The sequence below is a fragment of the Dermochelys coriacea genome, chromosome 8 (assembly GCF_009764565.3).
Source record: "Dermochelys coriacea isolate rDerCor1 chromosome 8, rDerCor1.pri.v4, whole genome shotgun sequence".
NCBI classification, from domain to species: Eukaryota; Metazoa; Chordata; order Testudines; family Dermochelyidae; genus Dermochelys; species Dermochelys coriacea.
This window is the reverse complement of record NC_050075.1, coordinates 324,468-340,106: the sequence shown is the minus strand read 5'-3', so window position 1 is coordinate 340,106 and position 15,639 is coordinate 324,468. Positions and strand designations below refer to the sequence as shown.

Genomic DNA, 15,639 nt, shown 5'->3' with positions numbered 1-15,639 from the left:
GAAGCTAGTGAAGGGATTTATCTAAGCTCATTCTACAGGTAACTCATTGCTCCTAAGAGACGCCTGCAATTCCTGGATCCGTAGATGACAAGATGAACTCTGCACCTGGGGACATCTTGGAGGGTCAGCCAGGTGAATAAAGAGAACAGGTTCAGTTGGATTCAATGTATTGAAAGAGTCCAATTTCAGAGGTGTTTGCCACAAGCTCCTGCAGAAGCAGCAGTGTGTAGGGGGAGCATGGCCTCATAGCATGGCAGTATGCACTTTGCTCTCTCATCCCAAGGAGCCAGCTTACTACAGAATGGGAGATGAAACCTGGAAAAGAAAAAAAAGCCAAACCACAACTCAGTCTCAAATGCCCAATCACTAGGAGGAAACATTCACAGGAAGGCATCAGGTAAGGAGGGTCAGAGACACCACAGGGACCTGGTACTGGCTCTTCTTGGTGAGTATGAAGGATATGGTATAACGCTGCTGTGCTGGCCAGTGGATTACATTGCGGAGGGAAGAGTCCCTTGTATCCAGCCCCTGGGAGCAAGTGCAAGATTGCCCCCTGGAGAACTCACAAGAACCGTAGGGATGCCCCCATTCTCTGCGCTTCCCCTTCTGCACTGTTTCATGGAGCATAGGTACTGATGTTGACACCCGATTCCCAGATATCAGATATGCCTAGAGAGTCCAGCGGACAATGGGGACATCTTCAGCTCTTCACCTTAACTGTGTTGCAGCAGTGCCATCTGGTGGAACTGTTTCACCTTGCAGCAGCTTTGTGCTCCTCCCCAGCCCTGCTCCCCCTGAACTTTCTTATTCAGTATCCTATTAGGCTTTACAGACAGCTTAAGGAGCTGGCCTTGTAAGACAGCATGGGGTAGGCTAAACATCTCTTCCTTCCAAGCAAACACAGATGTGGTGCTGTGCTCAGAGTCAGGACACTACAAGAGTTTATTCCTATCATTTTTCTTAGTTATAGAGGCTGTGCAGAAAGAAAGTTTGCGTACCTCAGAGCCAAAGGAAGATCTTTGGACTTTCTGTTGCTCCCAGATTGGCTGAGATAGACTGAAAGTAGTAAATGTGAACTCACCGAATCTTTCCTGCTCTTTGTGAGCCCTAGAGCTACTGCTTTTGGGGAGCAGAAGGAACAAGGTAGAAGCTACTGACAATGTAAATAGCAAACAAATTGTAACATTTTCTCACAGTAGGTAAATTCAAAATTCTAACACAGAAAAATAGCACAACACACCGTTCCTACGCTCAGGCCAATGCCATCTCCTCTATATCATGCCTTTTCTAATTTACACTGCAGGCTCTTTGGAGTTGGGACCATCTCTTACTTGGCTGTAAAGCAGAACACACTCCTCTACTGTATGGAGAATAAATGTGTTTCAATTAGCATCAGTATTTATTTGCCTGGGTCATTGTTTTTCCAGCCTCTGACTGTCACCAAGTGACCCATTTCCAAGAGAAAAAAGGCCGTTGCTGTGCGAAGCAGAGCCCTTCCAAGCAATGCCCACTCAAGGCTGCTGCCTCTGCCCTCACAACTTCATGAGGCGAGCGATTTGCGTCTCCTCCTGTCTCCAGCCCACAACTTGCTCTTGTAGCTCACGAAAACTTATGCTCTAATAAATTTGTTAGTCTCTAGGGTGCCACAAGTACTCCTTTTCCAAGTACTCCTTTTCTTTTTGCGAATACAGACTAACACGGCTGCTACTCTGAAACCTGTTTTATTATATACATTCTCAATGTTCATGCAAAATATAACTGGGACACAAGGATTTCTAGCCCAGGACTCCATCTAGCCCAGACTCCTGTCAGAGAGTGCCCCACCAGAAGCTTCAGGGGAAGGTGCAAAAAACCCCATAATGGACAATTTTGGAATAACCTGCCTCCAAGGAAGTTTATTCCTAACTTTGTGCCTTGAAGCAGGATTCATATTCCTCCTAACGGGATGTTCTCCTTATCCATATAAATGGTTAACTCCCCCTCTTTATAGGTGGGAATTTCAAACTTGTCTTTTCCCCAACATTCTAAATGGAGATAATGGTAGAAGTCAAAATCCTAGTGAGCCAAGGAGAAAGCAAAGATTTGCACATGTGATTAGCTGCTGTTCATCAATTCCTTAACTGACTGTATAAGAATAATAAGGATGCAGAAGAGATGTCATCTGATTGGTTAACATTATTCCAGCCTTCAGTTTTAACCTTTTAGTGGCATAAGATAGAGGCTTACACATCACAGGACTTCTCAGCCAATCACAGGCCAGAATTTGGCATTTGTTTAGTCTCCCAGAGGCTTCTGCCACAAGATGTTTTCATAATATCCTAATGGCACAAATGGGTGGGAGTCACCAGGCTGGAGGGACAAGGAGAGCTGTTCAAATCAAGCACTTTGGTATCCGTTTATTCTGTCACTAAAAAGAGACAATTAAATGCAAAACCTAGAGTAACAGTGAAGAGAAACACGGAGGTTCCTGCTAGAAGCAGGAGACGGAAAAAGGAGTCAAAGCTCAGGCTGTGACATACCTTGCTCTGCAATGGCTGGGCACAATATTGAGAGGCAGCCTAGAACCTGGCTCACATTGTGCCTTCCATGTGAAGGAGGTCCTGTTTCCTTACGGACTGCTGGGTCCACCCGGTTCATGCTCAGCCACAGTCTTTCTGAGATGCAGCATCAAGAATCAAGACCTTTTTAACCAGCCTTCCTGTAGCATTTGTTAGCATCTGAAATGGCTGAAGGTGGCTGCAGTTTCCATAGGACAAAGCAGGTTCCCACTTTCCAGCCTCTGACTGTCACCAAGTGACCCATTTCCAAGAGAAAAAAGGCCGTTGCTGTGCGAAGCAGAGCCCTTCCAAGCAGTGCCCACTCAAGGCTGCTGCCTCTGCCCTCACAACTTCATGAGGCGAGCGATTTGGTTGCGTCTCCTCCGGTCTCCAGCCCACAACTTGCTCTTGGTACGGAATTTCAGCAACTCTGCCTTGTAGTCTTGGTGGTGCATTGGACAGTAGTCCTGGGGTTCACATAGCTCCTGAGAAGAGAAGGGAAGACACATTATCCAACTAGAGCAAGGGAACCCTAGCCAGCCCATCTAGACAATTCCAATGGAGGAGCTGGAGCTGCTGTATTCTCAGTGGTATGGCATTGTTTCTTTGGTTTCACCTCACCGGTAACCAAGACCTACTAGTGGGCAGTGGGACACAGTCTAGTGGTCCAAGCACAGCAATGGGACCAGGAACGCAGTTCTAATCCCACTGCTAACACCCACTTTTCTTACTTGCTGTGGCCTTGAGGCAAGTCAGCCCCATCTCAGGAGGTCTGAGGCTCCTTATCTCAACCAGTTGGATGCCCTGCCATTACCATGTACTCAGGGAAGAACTCCTTGTAACCTCCCTTCAGGATGTAGAGCTCGGGATAGTGCAGTGCTGGGTACTCATTCATGGCTCGATCTTCCTCCCTCAGATAGCGGCACCTTCAAACAGCAACATGTGGAGCTAAGTGAGACAGGCAGCAGCAAGACTTATTTCAGCCAGGAGCACCCACCCCATGCTAGCAGCTGCCTTTTCCCAGCTCTGACCAGACAGGACCTGCACTCACATCTTGGGGCCCCGTTCTGAGGAGAATTCACAGTGGAACACGAGGACAATGCGTTTCTGTGGTGTGGACGGGAACAGAGGCTTCTTCAGCAAGAACTCAAAGACATCTTCCTGCCTGTGAAAGTTCAGAGCCCCCTGCAGTGCAGAAAAGGGGGCGGGGTTGTGGAGAAAGAAAGATCGATTCTCAGCAACAAATGGGGATATCGACAGCCAGGTGTGGCTCATCACAGAAACCTGGTGCCCCTGCCCAGTTCCACCCCCTACTGCAGATGCTCTGCAGTTCCCTCACCTTTATGTGCCCCCCCAGATACTCATAGGGGTAGCGACAGTCGATGATGTAGAATGTCTCAATCAAGCTTTGGAATTCCCCAAAGAGAAGAGCAGCCACCTGTAAAGGATTCAACAATGAGGGGCAGCTCCCAGCTATACAACTTCCCCTTCTGAGACAGCACTGCTGCTCTTGCCAGGCCAGCAAGAGGCACAGGCTGTGTGCAGCAGGTCTCACTCAGTCAAAATACAAGAGAACATTCAAGTGACGCTTGTGGCTGGAAAAGGGTGTGTCTAGTTAGTTATGCTCTAGTTATGCTAGTTATGCTCTAGTGCTAACAAGCTTTGAAGTCTGGATTAAGGAGTCTTTCTCCACATTAATGCAGTCAAGACTTGAACCAGGATTCACAAGCAGCAGCTTCGACAGGCAGGTCAAACAGCCCTCACCAAGCAGCTCTCAGGAGTAACACACAAGAATGTTGGAGGGGAGGGAGAGGCAGAGCTAGGGGCACAGGCACACTTGGGGTGGGGAAGGACACAGTTATAGACACAGGGGGAGGCCATTGCTCACAGTCTCCGGGGTGATGTATCTCAGATCCTGTTGCCTTCCTGTCACTGTCGGCAGCGCATACACCTAGAGAGACATTCTCAGTCCAGCTCAGAATCATAATAGCTGCAAGGCCCTTGCTCTTCTAGATTCTCAAACTCAGACTGGTTTCCTCCCCAAAGGTCCTGTGGTGACTCTCCCGGTATCCTTCACCCCCCCATCCACTCCACCCACCCACATTCTCCATCCTCTGATTAAATCCATAACTGTTTCTTTGAGCACAAGATTCCTGTGTTTGCTGGGAGGTATTGCTCTCTGATCCTTGACTTACCTGCCATCTCCCTGGGGGCATCGGGATTTGATTTTGAATCAAAGATTGTTTAACATGTAGAAACCAAACCAGATCCCTAGGAGTGTCTCTGGGGGTTACAGCCTAGGATTTTCATCTCACTGCCGTGCAGCAAGGAAAATAACCAGCTCTGCATATCAACATTAGGTGGCTCCTTCTCCCATGTCAAGGCGTACCCCTTCCGAGGGCTGGGAGACCGCTCAGGGCACAGGTGGCTGGAGGAGACACAGACCTTAGAGAAGTCCCCGATGAGCTGTCGGAAGCCATAGTCCTGATCGAGAACCTTGACAATTTCCATGTCTGAGAGTGAGGCCGTCTTCTTCAGAGGTGCACCCTGCAACCAGCCAGGCAGCCATTAGCAATACACAAGCCAACCAGTCCCTACTCCACTGTGTGGATCTGCCCATATGGGCTGGGCAATACCCGTCTTACAGTTTCCCCAAAGAAAAGGCTGGACTACTCCCTCCAAAGCCCCTGGCATAAGAATGGCCAGACTGGGTCAGGCCAAATGTCCATCCATCCCAGTATCTTGTCTTCCAACAGTGGCCAATGCTAGGTGCCCCAGAGGGAATGAATAGGACAAGTAATCATCAAGTGATCCATCCCCTGTCGTCCATTCCCGGTTTCTGGCAAACAGAGGCTGGGGACACCATCCCTGTCCATCCTGGCTAGTAGCCATTGATGGACCTATCCTCCATCAACTTACTTAGTTCTTTTTTGAACCCTGTTATAGTCTTGGTCTTCACAACATCCTTTGGCAAAAAGTTCCACAGGTTGACTGTGCGTTGTGTGAAGAAATACTTCCTTTTGTTTGTTTTAAACGTGCTGCCTATTTATTTCATTTGGTGACCCCTAGTTCTTGTGTTATGAGAAAGGGTAAATAACACTTCCTTATTTACTTTCTCCACACCAGTCATGATTTTATAGACCTCTATCATATTCCCCCGCAGTCATCCCTTTTCCAAGCTCAAAAGTCCCAGTCTTATTAATTTCTCTTCATATGGAAGCTGTTCCATACCCCTAATAATTTTTGTTACCCTTTTCTGAACCTTTTCCAAATCCAATAGATCTTTTTGAGATGGGGCAACCACATCCGCACACAGTATTCAAGATGTGGGTGTACCAGGGATTTATAAAGAGGCAACATAATATTTTCTGTCTTATTATCTATCCCTTTCCTAATGATTCCCAGGTCTGGCTCCCTTACCCGCTCCAGCTCCTCATAGACAGGGCTGCGTCTCAGTTTCATCTTGACTGGAGTTTCATTGTCCTGGCATCTCACTATTCGCTTCAGCACCGGTCTATCCAACTTCTCTGGCATGGACGGTGAGCGGTACAGGCGACTTCTGTTAATGGAGACCTGCTTGGAAACAGAGAAGAGGGGAAGAACAGGCAAGTTCCACAAGGAGGCGCCATCTCCCCAGCTCAACACTTTCGGAGCAATGCTCCCTTCCCCGGAACCCTGGGTTGCAGAGGCCCATCTCTGTAAAGCCCCTTTGGATCTGGAAGCAGAGCAGCTCCTCCTAGAATGACAATAAGTGGATAGTGAACAATGCCAGCCCTATCAGCACCCCCCAGTCCAAGAAGGATTTTTGCCCTGCAGGATACAAGCTTTGGCCAGACACATGGGCGTGTCTGATTTAATGATGTATTAGTAGGTAAGCTCACTCACTTCACTGACATTGATGTCCTGTGTGAGGAGGGGTCCAGAGAGCAGGACAGCCATGCTGGAGGACAGGTTCCCAGCCACTTGTTTCTGGGGGGCAGAAAAACAGCATTAACCACAGAACAACTTACCTGAAATCACTGTCAGGTATCCAGTGACCAAGAGTAACCTGTAACTATGTGCTGCTGTGCCCAGTGATGGAGAGAGGACACACTGCTAGGGATCTGCTAGTGTCCCAGAGGGCTGCTCACCACATCCCAGATAGCTCCACTCTTCCAGCTGTGGAAGGGGAGAGGTGAGCTTTGCATCTTCTCCCAGTGGAGCTCAGGTTGCCAATACTTTGTCCAGCTAAACATTACCAAAGCTGCCCAGGTCCCTAGAAACATCCAGAATACTCCCAAACACCAGCTGGCTCTTGGTAGCCTGTCAGTCTAGTCCAGGATAGACTCTGCAATGTCTACTTCACCAGTCTGTGAACTGCTCCATGAAGCACACAGTGGAGTACATGCAGGGCAGATGATGACTATGCCTGGCTCTTCTCACCTCCATGTCTTCTTGCTCCCTGGGGAAGAGCTCTGCAAAGCTGTCCAAGTTCTCTGCCATTCTGTGTGGATGCGGTGCCACTGCAGCAATTGGGCTACCCAGATCTTTCACCTCACACTCCTCCAAGCCCCCTGCATCCTGACAGGGGGAGAGATGGAGTTAGAGTCCTGCAACAGTGCTTTGCTCCCACCCAGGAAAGCTGCTCTGCTGATCCCAGACCTGCTCTGCCATGCTTTCCAGTGCCACTCACGGACAGTAACTCCTGATGGTGGAGAACCAGACTCCATATGGTCAGTCTGTTAACTAATCCCAGAGAGTACTGCCTAGAGCTGTTGCAGAGCAGACTTCCCTGACTGCCCCCAGTGTCAAACCAATACACAAACCTGTGACCTCTCTAATTCCTGCTCTCCATAGGACACAGGACTTCAGACAGTGCCTCCCATCAGAAAAGGGATATCTGACCCAGCCTGCTCCCCCCCTCCAAATTTCAGAGGAGGACCCATCCCGCTCTGGCTATCATTGGCATTATCCTCTCCACACTTATGGTATTAGGTCATTGGATACTGAGAAGCCTGAAGCATTAACTCACCAGCTGAGCTGTTGCTCTCTTTCGAAACAGCAGGGACCTAGACATTTGCCACCCTGGACACTTAAAGCAGACACCCTCCTGAAAAAAGAGAAAGGGGAAGGGGCCTTTAGCTGAAAGCTGGCCACATCTGCTACCTCCAGGGTCAAGAGCCTAAGACCATTTCAAACCTCCCCCCGGCATTAAACAGGCACTGGATCTTGGTTAGGAGTAGATTCAGCACCACAGTTAGTGGGGAAAGAGGAAAGGCAATTTGGGGATCCTAGAGGATTACCCCTTTCCATATTCAGTGCTTGGTAAGGATTCCGTGCTACAGAGCTGCAGTACTGCTGACATGTGCTCCCATCTGCCACCATTTCCAGAAAATGCCCGTGCAGACCCCCGACCCCATCCAGCAGGTACTTACATTTTCCTTGTTCAGGGAGCTGTCTGTCTTGTTGCCCTCTCGATGCCTGGAGCCTGGGGAACTCGGTGTGCTGCATAATACCTGGGGCTACAATGCACAGAAGGGATCATAGAATCATAGAATATCAGGGTTGGAAGGGACCCCAGAAGGTCATCTAGTCCAACCCCCTGCTCAAAGCAGGACCAAGTCCCAGTTAAATCATCCTAGCCAGGGCTTTGTCAAGCCTGACCTTAAAAACCTCTAAGGAAGGAGATTCTACCACCTCCCTAGGTAACGCATTCCAGTGTTTCACCACCCTCTTAGTGAAAAAGTTTTTCCTAATATCCAATCTAAACCTCCCCCATTGCAACTTGAGACCATTACTCCTCGTTCTGTCATCTGCTACCATTGAGAACAGTCTAGAGCCATCCTCTTTGAAACCCCCTTTCAGGTAGTTGAAAGCAGCTATCAAATCCCCCCTCATTCTTCTCTTCTGCAGACTAAACAATCCCAGCTCCCTCAGCCTCTCCTCATAAGTCATGTGCTCTAGACCCCTAATCATTTTTGTTGCCCTTCGCTGTACTCTTTCCAATTTATCCACATCCTTCTTGTAGTGTGGGGCCCAAAACTGGACACAGTACTCCAGATGAGGCCTCACCAGTGTCGAATAGAGGGGAACGATCACGTCCCTCGATCTGCTCGCTATGCCCCTACTTATACATCCCAAAATGCCATTGGCCTTCTTGGCAACAAGGGCACACTGCTGACTCATATCCAGCTTCTCGTCCACTGTCACCCCTAGGTCCTTTTCCGCAGAACTGCTGCCGAGCCATTCGGTCCCTAGTCTGTAGCGGTGCATTGGATTCTTCCATCCTAAGTGCAGGACCCTGCACTTATCCTTATTGAACCTCATTAGATTTCTTTTGGCCCAATCTTCCAATTTGTCTAGGTCCTTCTGTATCCTATCCCTCCCCTCCAGCGTATCTACCACTCCTCCCAGTTTAGTATCATCCGCAAATTTGCTGAGAGTGCAATCCACACCATCCTCCAGATCATTTATGAAGATATTGAACAAAACGGGCCCCAGGACCGACCCCTGGGGCACTCCACTTGACACCGGCTGCCAACTAGACATGGAGCCATTGATCACTACCCGTTGAGCCCGACAATCTAGCCAGCTTTCTACCCACCTTATAGTGCATTCATCCAGCCCATACTTCCTTAACTTGCTGACAAGAATGCTGTGGGAGACCGTGTCAAAAGCTTTGCTAAAGAGGATCGCTCACTGGGTCAATGGTAAACATGAGCCCTGAGACCTGCAGTCAGTGTCCCACTGCACCTAGCCTCCTTACACCAGCCCACAGTGTTTTCTGGGCCTGCTCAGGCCCCAACTCCTCCCGGTAACAAAATAACCTGTCTCCCAACGAAGAGGAGTCACTTACCAGAAAAGAGATTACATTCTGCCTCTGTGCCTCTCTGCAGGGAGAAAAACAGCCTGTCAGTGTGTCCTGGGGCCTGCTCTGCTGTCCAGCCTGCACGTCCTCAGGGGGGACCCACCCACTTCAGTATGTCCCTGCAGAACTTATGCCGAATGACAATGCTCAGCACTAACACAGCACCCTGGTGACACTCAGCAGGCAGGACAGGATGATTATCCCATTTTATGGAAGGGACACTAAGTCTCAGAGAAACAGAATCTTGCCCCAGGCCACATGGTTAGTCACTGGCAGAGCTGGGATTAGAACTCAGGGATCCTGCCCCTCATTTTACAGCTCATCCCCCTATTTATGCTGAACAGGACATGGCTGGCCAGCTGCAAACTGTCTCTCTCATATTTCCAGATTCTTATGTAAAACTGAATAAGAAATAATACCACACCCAATGCAACTGGTGCTCCCATGATGACCCTAAAAACCAATTTCCACATCACAAAAAACTCTGCTTTGTCAGTAGGCTCAGAAGAGAGAGATTGAGTTGTCCCCTTTAAAGGCCTTCAGGCCCAAACACCACTTGACCAGGCTCAGGTAGGACTGAAACCAGAAAACATATGTACTGTATGCAGCCACTTAAAAACAATGCAGGGAGCCGCTCTAGGCAAGAACCTGCAGGCTGTCTATAATCAGCAGGAGGCTGCCTCGTGAGAGGAACATGATGATGATCGTGTATGAGAGAAAACAGCCATTTCTGACAGCAGCCTAGCCACATGCACCATCTGGTCCGGAATGCCCCCTGCATGGGTGGGCAGAGCAGGGAGCAATAAGCTCCCATCTAGGAAACTCTGAACAAACTTCAAAGATTGTTCTCTTGTGTATTGCAGTAGTGCCCAAAGGCCCTGCTTAGGCATCACTGTGCTGGCACTGCGCTGAAGAGCTCACAATCTAATTTGAAACAGGGCTTGCCAAGCAAGCGTGCCAGACAGAGGACGGTGTGTATGTGCTGGAGGGATGGGATCCGATCCAACTCTAGCCCTGGAGCTGGCGGCTGCACAGTCATCTCGTTAATTTTACAAACTGCACTCAGCCTAGCTAGCCTTGCAGTCATTGGTCAGTGATCTTCTGCAGAGTCTCAGCAGAAGTGGTTCTTGAGGAAGGATTTGAAGGAGGAGAGACCAGTGACCTGTTGTACTAATTTAGATGGAATATGAGCTGAAGTTGTTAACATAACCTAGTCACTGTCCAACATTAAACTCTATTACACAAGGTCTGGGGTTTGGTATACAGAGACCACAGCCTGCTTAGTACAATGGCAGACACATCATTAAGAATCCTTTTTAATCTTTTATTAAAGATGCAGAAAAGCAGGAAAGCAGTTAAGGCATTTCAAATATAAGGTATTAAGTAAGACTTTCATTTTAACATCCCTTGTTCTCTTTCCTGATAGCTATAGGGAGTTATAGAAGGAAGAAAAAAAAAAAACCCTTGTGTGATAGTCTATTTGATGGTATCAAAGAAGAACTAGATAATACTTAGTCCTGCCGTGAGTACAGGGGATTAGACTAGATAACCTCTCGTGGTCCCGTTCAGTCCTATGATAATTACTGCCCTCTTTGGTAAGAGTGAAAAAGTTAGTTGAGATGAGCTGGAGCTGTTGTTGTTGCTACTTCTGTTAAAGTCCTAAACTGCCCTTTGGGGAAAAGAAAAGAAGTTAGTTGAGATTAATGACAGCAGCAGCAGCAGCTCCAGTTTAAATCCAATCTCGTTTCATCTCGGTCGTTGGGATTCAACTGGAGCTGCTATGGGTGGCGATGTTGTCTGGCTCAGTCTGGTCAGGACATTGCTCAGGGTTAGGGTAACAGAGGCCCAGAAACCCAGGAGATGGTGGGGGTGACAGCCATGATGGCAAAGCTCGCTTCCATTTGTTCTTCCCTCTGTCCTTTCCTATTTTCTTCCCCAAATCTCTTTCTTTAAGGACCCATAAAGGGAATGGTGGGTAAAATAGCTGTTGTAATAACTGGCCCTACAATTTTACCAACTCTAAAAAGTATATGAAAGTTCTAAGATGTTACCTGCCATAACAGATGTTAATGAAAGTAGGTCAAATTGTTTTCAGTAATCAATGTTTATTATTTAGTCCACTTGTAAGGGCTAGTCTCTGACATACCAATTTTGGTTACTTAATTTCTGGTTCCACATCATCGGTTTACCAAGCATGATTTTAACATAGTTCTTGAGTTCTATCAAAGTTGCCTTTTTGTTTAGACTAATTCTGTCTAATTCTGTTTTTCTGTCTCCCTTATGTATCTTGTCCCATTAACATTTGTTGTTATAGGCTAGTCACATATTATGAACATTTATATACTTATTACAGTTGAGCTAACAATTAAGAGTAAATTTATAGGCCTAATTATTACAACAGGCCTTCAGATTTACTCAGAGATCTTTTTGATTTGACCTTGCTTCTCTTTTCGCATGTGAGCACTGCAATGGAGATGCATAACAGAAATGGTGCCTGCCTGACCATGCTGGAGACTGAAGCAGTCTAGCCACAGAAGAAGGTACTGTATGGACGGACAGCTGCAGCACAGAACTTCACTTCCCCCCCTCACACGCCTCAGTCATATTTTGGAAGAATCCCATCAAAGGGAATTCAATTACTGTGGCCCATTTAGTCCTTGGTCTCTCCATTGAGGCTGCTGACAAAGCGGTGTTTTTTTGTGATATAAAAACTTCTGAATTAAGAACTGGGATAAGTTGATTTAAAAAACATACAATGCTCATTTCACATGAAAATCAGAGCCACGGAATAGAAACTACTTTTGGTTACTACTAACGGTAGCCAGATCTGAACAGCTGATTGGAGGTGAAGGAGTCCATATTATTACTGACCCTCTCTGTAAATGAATGGTGGTTATGATTAACTAGAGTTCAAAAGGAGAAGGAGTGCAAAGACTCAGCAGCTGGAAAGGAAAGGTTTGTATGACATGGCACAGGGCGCACTCCATCTAGAACCTAAATATTAACACTCCTTGCTTAACTGCACAGTATCTTCCAGCTGTGAGTCACTCACATTTTACAAAGGTAAGATGACTATCTGGGCAGAACAGGAAAGATCCCTGCTACTTTTGAGGGGAAATCTCTTCCTCAGCCCAAGCCTGGTATGTATTGCCATTTCAGAGCATATCATTCTTCATCTGATCTGGCTCATTAACAGGAGCTACAGATACTGTGGTGATGGGTGCTCATAGAAGAGCCCTGATATACAGAACTTACAGCCCATCCTGAGGTCCTGATGAGTCCACTCGACCTGCAGCTGAAGAGAGATAAATCAGCAAAACACAGTGGGCATGAGCATGGAGCATAAACTAGGAGCAATTATGTAAAATGAAGAAAAGGCATCAAGAGTCTCCTGTGGCCAACATGCTATGACTACCCAAGATGGGAGATTAGACAGAAACAGATAATGGTAGGCTGAATATCAGGAACACCTCGTAGTGAGGAGACCCAGGCTGTGGAATGGTTTCCAGGAAGAAACTGGAGACTTTTCAAACTACAGTGGAAAAAATTCTAGAAATTACACAGCAGGGCTCAGTACTACACGGTACCAAGGGATGGATGAGACAAACTTGAAGATTTTGAGATTCACAAAACTAGTAAAGCAGCATTTGCTGCTGATTTAATTTGTTCAAGGAAGATGTTATTTGTAACCTTCACTTTTAAGACAGAGTGAGATGGGGGATGTGCTCCGCTAATATTGCTGAAGTGTTGCTACAGCATCTCTAGATTTATGTAAACGGCAAAGACAAATTATTCCATGTGCTGATGCTTTCCATGCTTTGGCAACAGCTGTTAGAGACCAGTTCAAGGGAGCATTCTGAGAGAATAGCTACAACATCCAATCTTTTCACTATAAGGATGGAAGAGTCCTTTCCACCTGGCTAGGCTGTGAAGTCTAGTCCTTGTGGAAGCTGGGCTCGTTTTGGACTGTCTCATATTGAAGGGGTGTACAGCTGGAGTTGAGGATTCTGAGAGTCTTGGCACCATTATTAACAATTACAAACACTGACTGTTGGAAATAGCTAGTTAGGTGAGTTGCAGCTACTGCCTATACTACGCAAAATGTGCTTGTTTTACTTGTCTTCATCTGCCCACAACCCATCTATCTGTTTAATCCACCTGTTGCATCTTTTCATAATCCCATAATGAGAGAGTTCTCAGGAACTCTCTTATTACTTATTTAACACCACATAGCAAAACGAGGTACTGGTCCTTGATTGAGACCCCTAGGTAGGCATTCTTGTAATACAAAATAAATAATAAATATATTATAATAATAATGGGAAGGAGCCGAGCTGGCTGACAGTACTAGCTGTTACTAAAGATGTTCTTTTGGGTCTTGCCACCAGCGTAATAGCAAGCAATAAAACTAGAGCTAAGGCTCAGTTTTGTCCCAGCCAGTCAGCTCTTACCAGCCATGTCCGGGGAATGGGTGAAATTGAAGGTGGGCATCTCTTCACCACTGCTGAGATCAGACAGATCTAGACAGCACTTTGGCGTATCCCTGCAACAACACATCAAAATCCAAAGTATCAGGATGGGGGAAATTGTGACATTTTTGTAAATCAGCATGTAGACATCAAGGTATGAGACTGCACTGGATCCAACAGCAGGATCTCTGTCAGGATTCTTTTCTGCATCATGCACCCACTTAGAGCTGCCGGAAGCATAAGAATTACCTTCCCCAGCCCTATCAGAGCCTGAGTTTTGTGAGCCATTTCGGGAGGTCTTGAGGGTGCCTTTATAAAAAGATGGCTCCTTTCAGCCTGGGATGGCTCCTTGGGCTCCAGAGAGGTTTAGTGGCCATGCTATTCACACCAAGAGACTTTTTTTTTTTTTAAAATGAGAAGCCCTCCCAGAGTTTCTTGCAGGAGCCGGTACTAGGACAGAGAGTTTTATAGTCCTTTTAGTTCCTTTTGAATAGGCCTTGCAGGCATCACAACCTTTAGACTAAAGTTGTTTTCAACACAATGATGCAAACACTAAACAGCAAGAAAATCCTAAATTTAGGCCTGAATTTATCAACCCTACCCCCACGCATCAAGAGCAAACTGCTGACCCAATCCCTGTAGTAGGAGCTCCAGTTGGTGTGTACATCCTGACTCAAGCTCAGCAAAGAGACTCTCTTACCCCCCTGCTTCTTTTCCAATGCTACTTGCACTACTTGCGCCCCTCGCCCTGCTATGGGGAGATCAGAAGCGCTAGTAGGTCTCTGCCTGCGGGGTAGCCTGAGCGGCAGGTGGATGAAACACCCAAGGAATTCAGCAAAAGACCAAGCGGAGCCTGTACGCAGCCCCTAGTCTGCTACGGGGCGCTTGCTGGCAGGGCTGGGGCATGGCAGATTTCGGTTCCGTCAGGGTGGATGCCGAGCCTGTCCCCCGGCACCGCACTGGTCCCTGGGTCTGTTCTGCATCCCAGTTACCAGGCAGGAGATTCTCCCCGCGTGGTCCCAGCGCTCGAGGCTGCGGCCGCTCCCAAGGCGGCGAGACGGGATTTACCCAGCCAGGGTGCTGAGGTTCCTAAAGCCCCGAGTGAGGTCGGCGATCGGGGTGCGGGGCAGCTCCGGGGTGAAAGGCAGGGAGACCTCCGTATCCCGCAGCAAGTTCAGCACCATCCTGCAGCTGGCTCGGAAGCCGAGACGCGAGCGGGGGCCGCCGGGTCCCGCGGGGGAGAGATTCCCAGCCATGGCGCCACGGGACCGCCACCTGGGAGCACACAAGCCGGGTCACCCGCGGCAACCGCCCGCGCCCGCGGCCCATCCCCGGGGCATCCGGGCGCCCTCGGGTCACGCCCCCACCCGGGACAGGCAGCTCCCACGCTCGAGCCGGAGCCGGAGCCGGAGCCGCGGCCAGTCCCCGGGTCCCGGCCAACCCCGCTCGCCCCCGGTCCCACCAGCCGCCGGTGCCGCCCCGCTCACCCCCCAGCCGCGCCCTGCCCTCATTGACCCGCACCGCGCGCCGCGCCGCGCCGCCCCGCCCCGCACCGCACCGCGCCGCGCCCCGCCCCGCCCCGCCGATCGCTGCTCTGGTCTCGCCCCAGGGCCCGGGTCCGCAGACTTGAATGAAAATAGAACACGCGGAACTTAAACCTGCCGCCGGATCCCAGCCAATCACAGAGATTGTTGCCGACTGTACCCAATCAGGGTGACCGGGGGACGGGACCAAACACAAGAATCGCTCTCTGATTGGTTAATATCCGCGTAACTCAAAGTGAGAA

General features: G+C 48.5%; 1 protein-coding gene across 3 annotated transcripts; it reads right to left on the bottom strand.

The window, feature by feature from the left end:
* Positions 1-1,376: 1,376 nt before the first annotated feature.
* Positions 1,377-15,260, bottom strand: CDC25C (cell division cycle 25C). Of its 3 annotated transcripts, none has more exons than XM_043520387.1 (16): positions 14,922-15,259; positions 13,836-13,927; positions 12,640-12,679; positions 9,373-9,406; positions 7,952-8,038; positions 7,549-7,626; positions 6,960-7,097; positions 6,423-6,506; positions 6,000-6,110; positions 4,983-5,084; positions 4,426-4,488; positions 3,877-3,975; positions 3,589-3,722; positions 3,352-3,463; positions 1,717-3,022; positions 1,377-1,428 (listed from the first exon to the last, which is right to left on the bottom strand). In XM_043520387.1, the coding sequence occupies exons 1-15, from the start codon at positions 15,107-15,109 to the stop codon at positions 2,882-2,884; spliced, it is 1,503 nt and encodes a 500-aa protein (XP_043376322.1). In that variant the 5' UTR covers positions 15,110-15,259; the 3' UTR covers positions 1,377-1,428; positions 1,717-2,881. The 3 variants fall into 3 exon arrangements, with proteins under 3 accessions (XP_043376322.1, XP_043376321.1, XP_038269835.1); XM_043520386.1 differs by having other exon boundaries at positions 5,958-6,110; positions 14,922-15,254; XM_038413907.2 differs by lacking the exon at positions 4,426-4,488 and having other exon boundaries at positions 5,958-6,110; positions 14,922-15,260.
* Between the last annotated feature and the right edge of the window lie 379 nt (positions 15,261-15,639).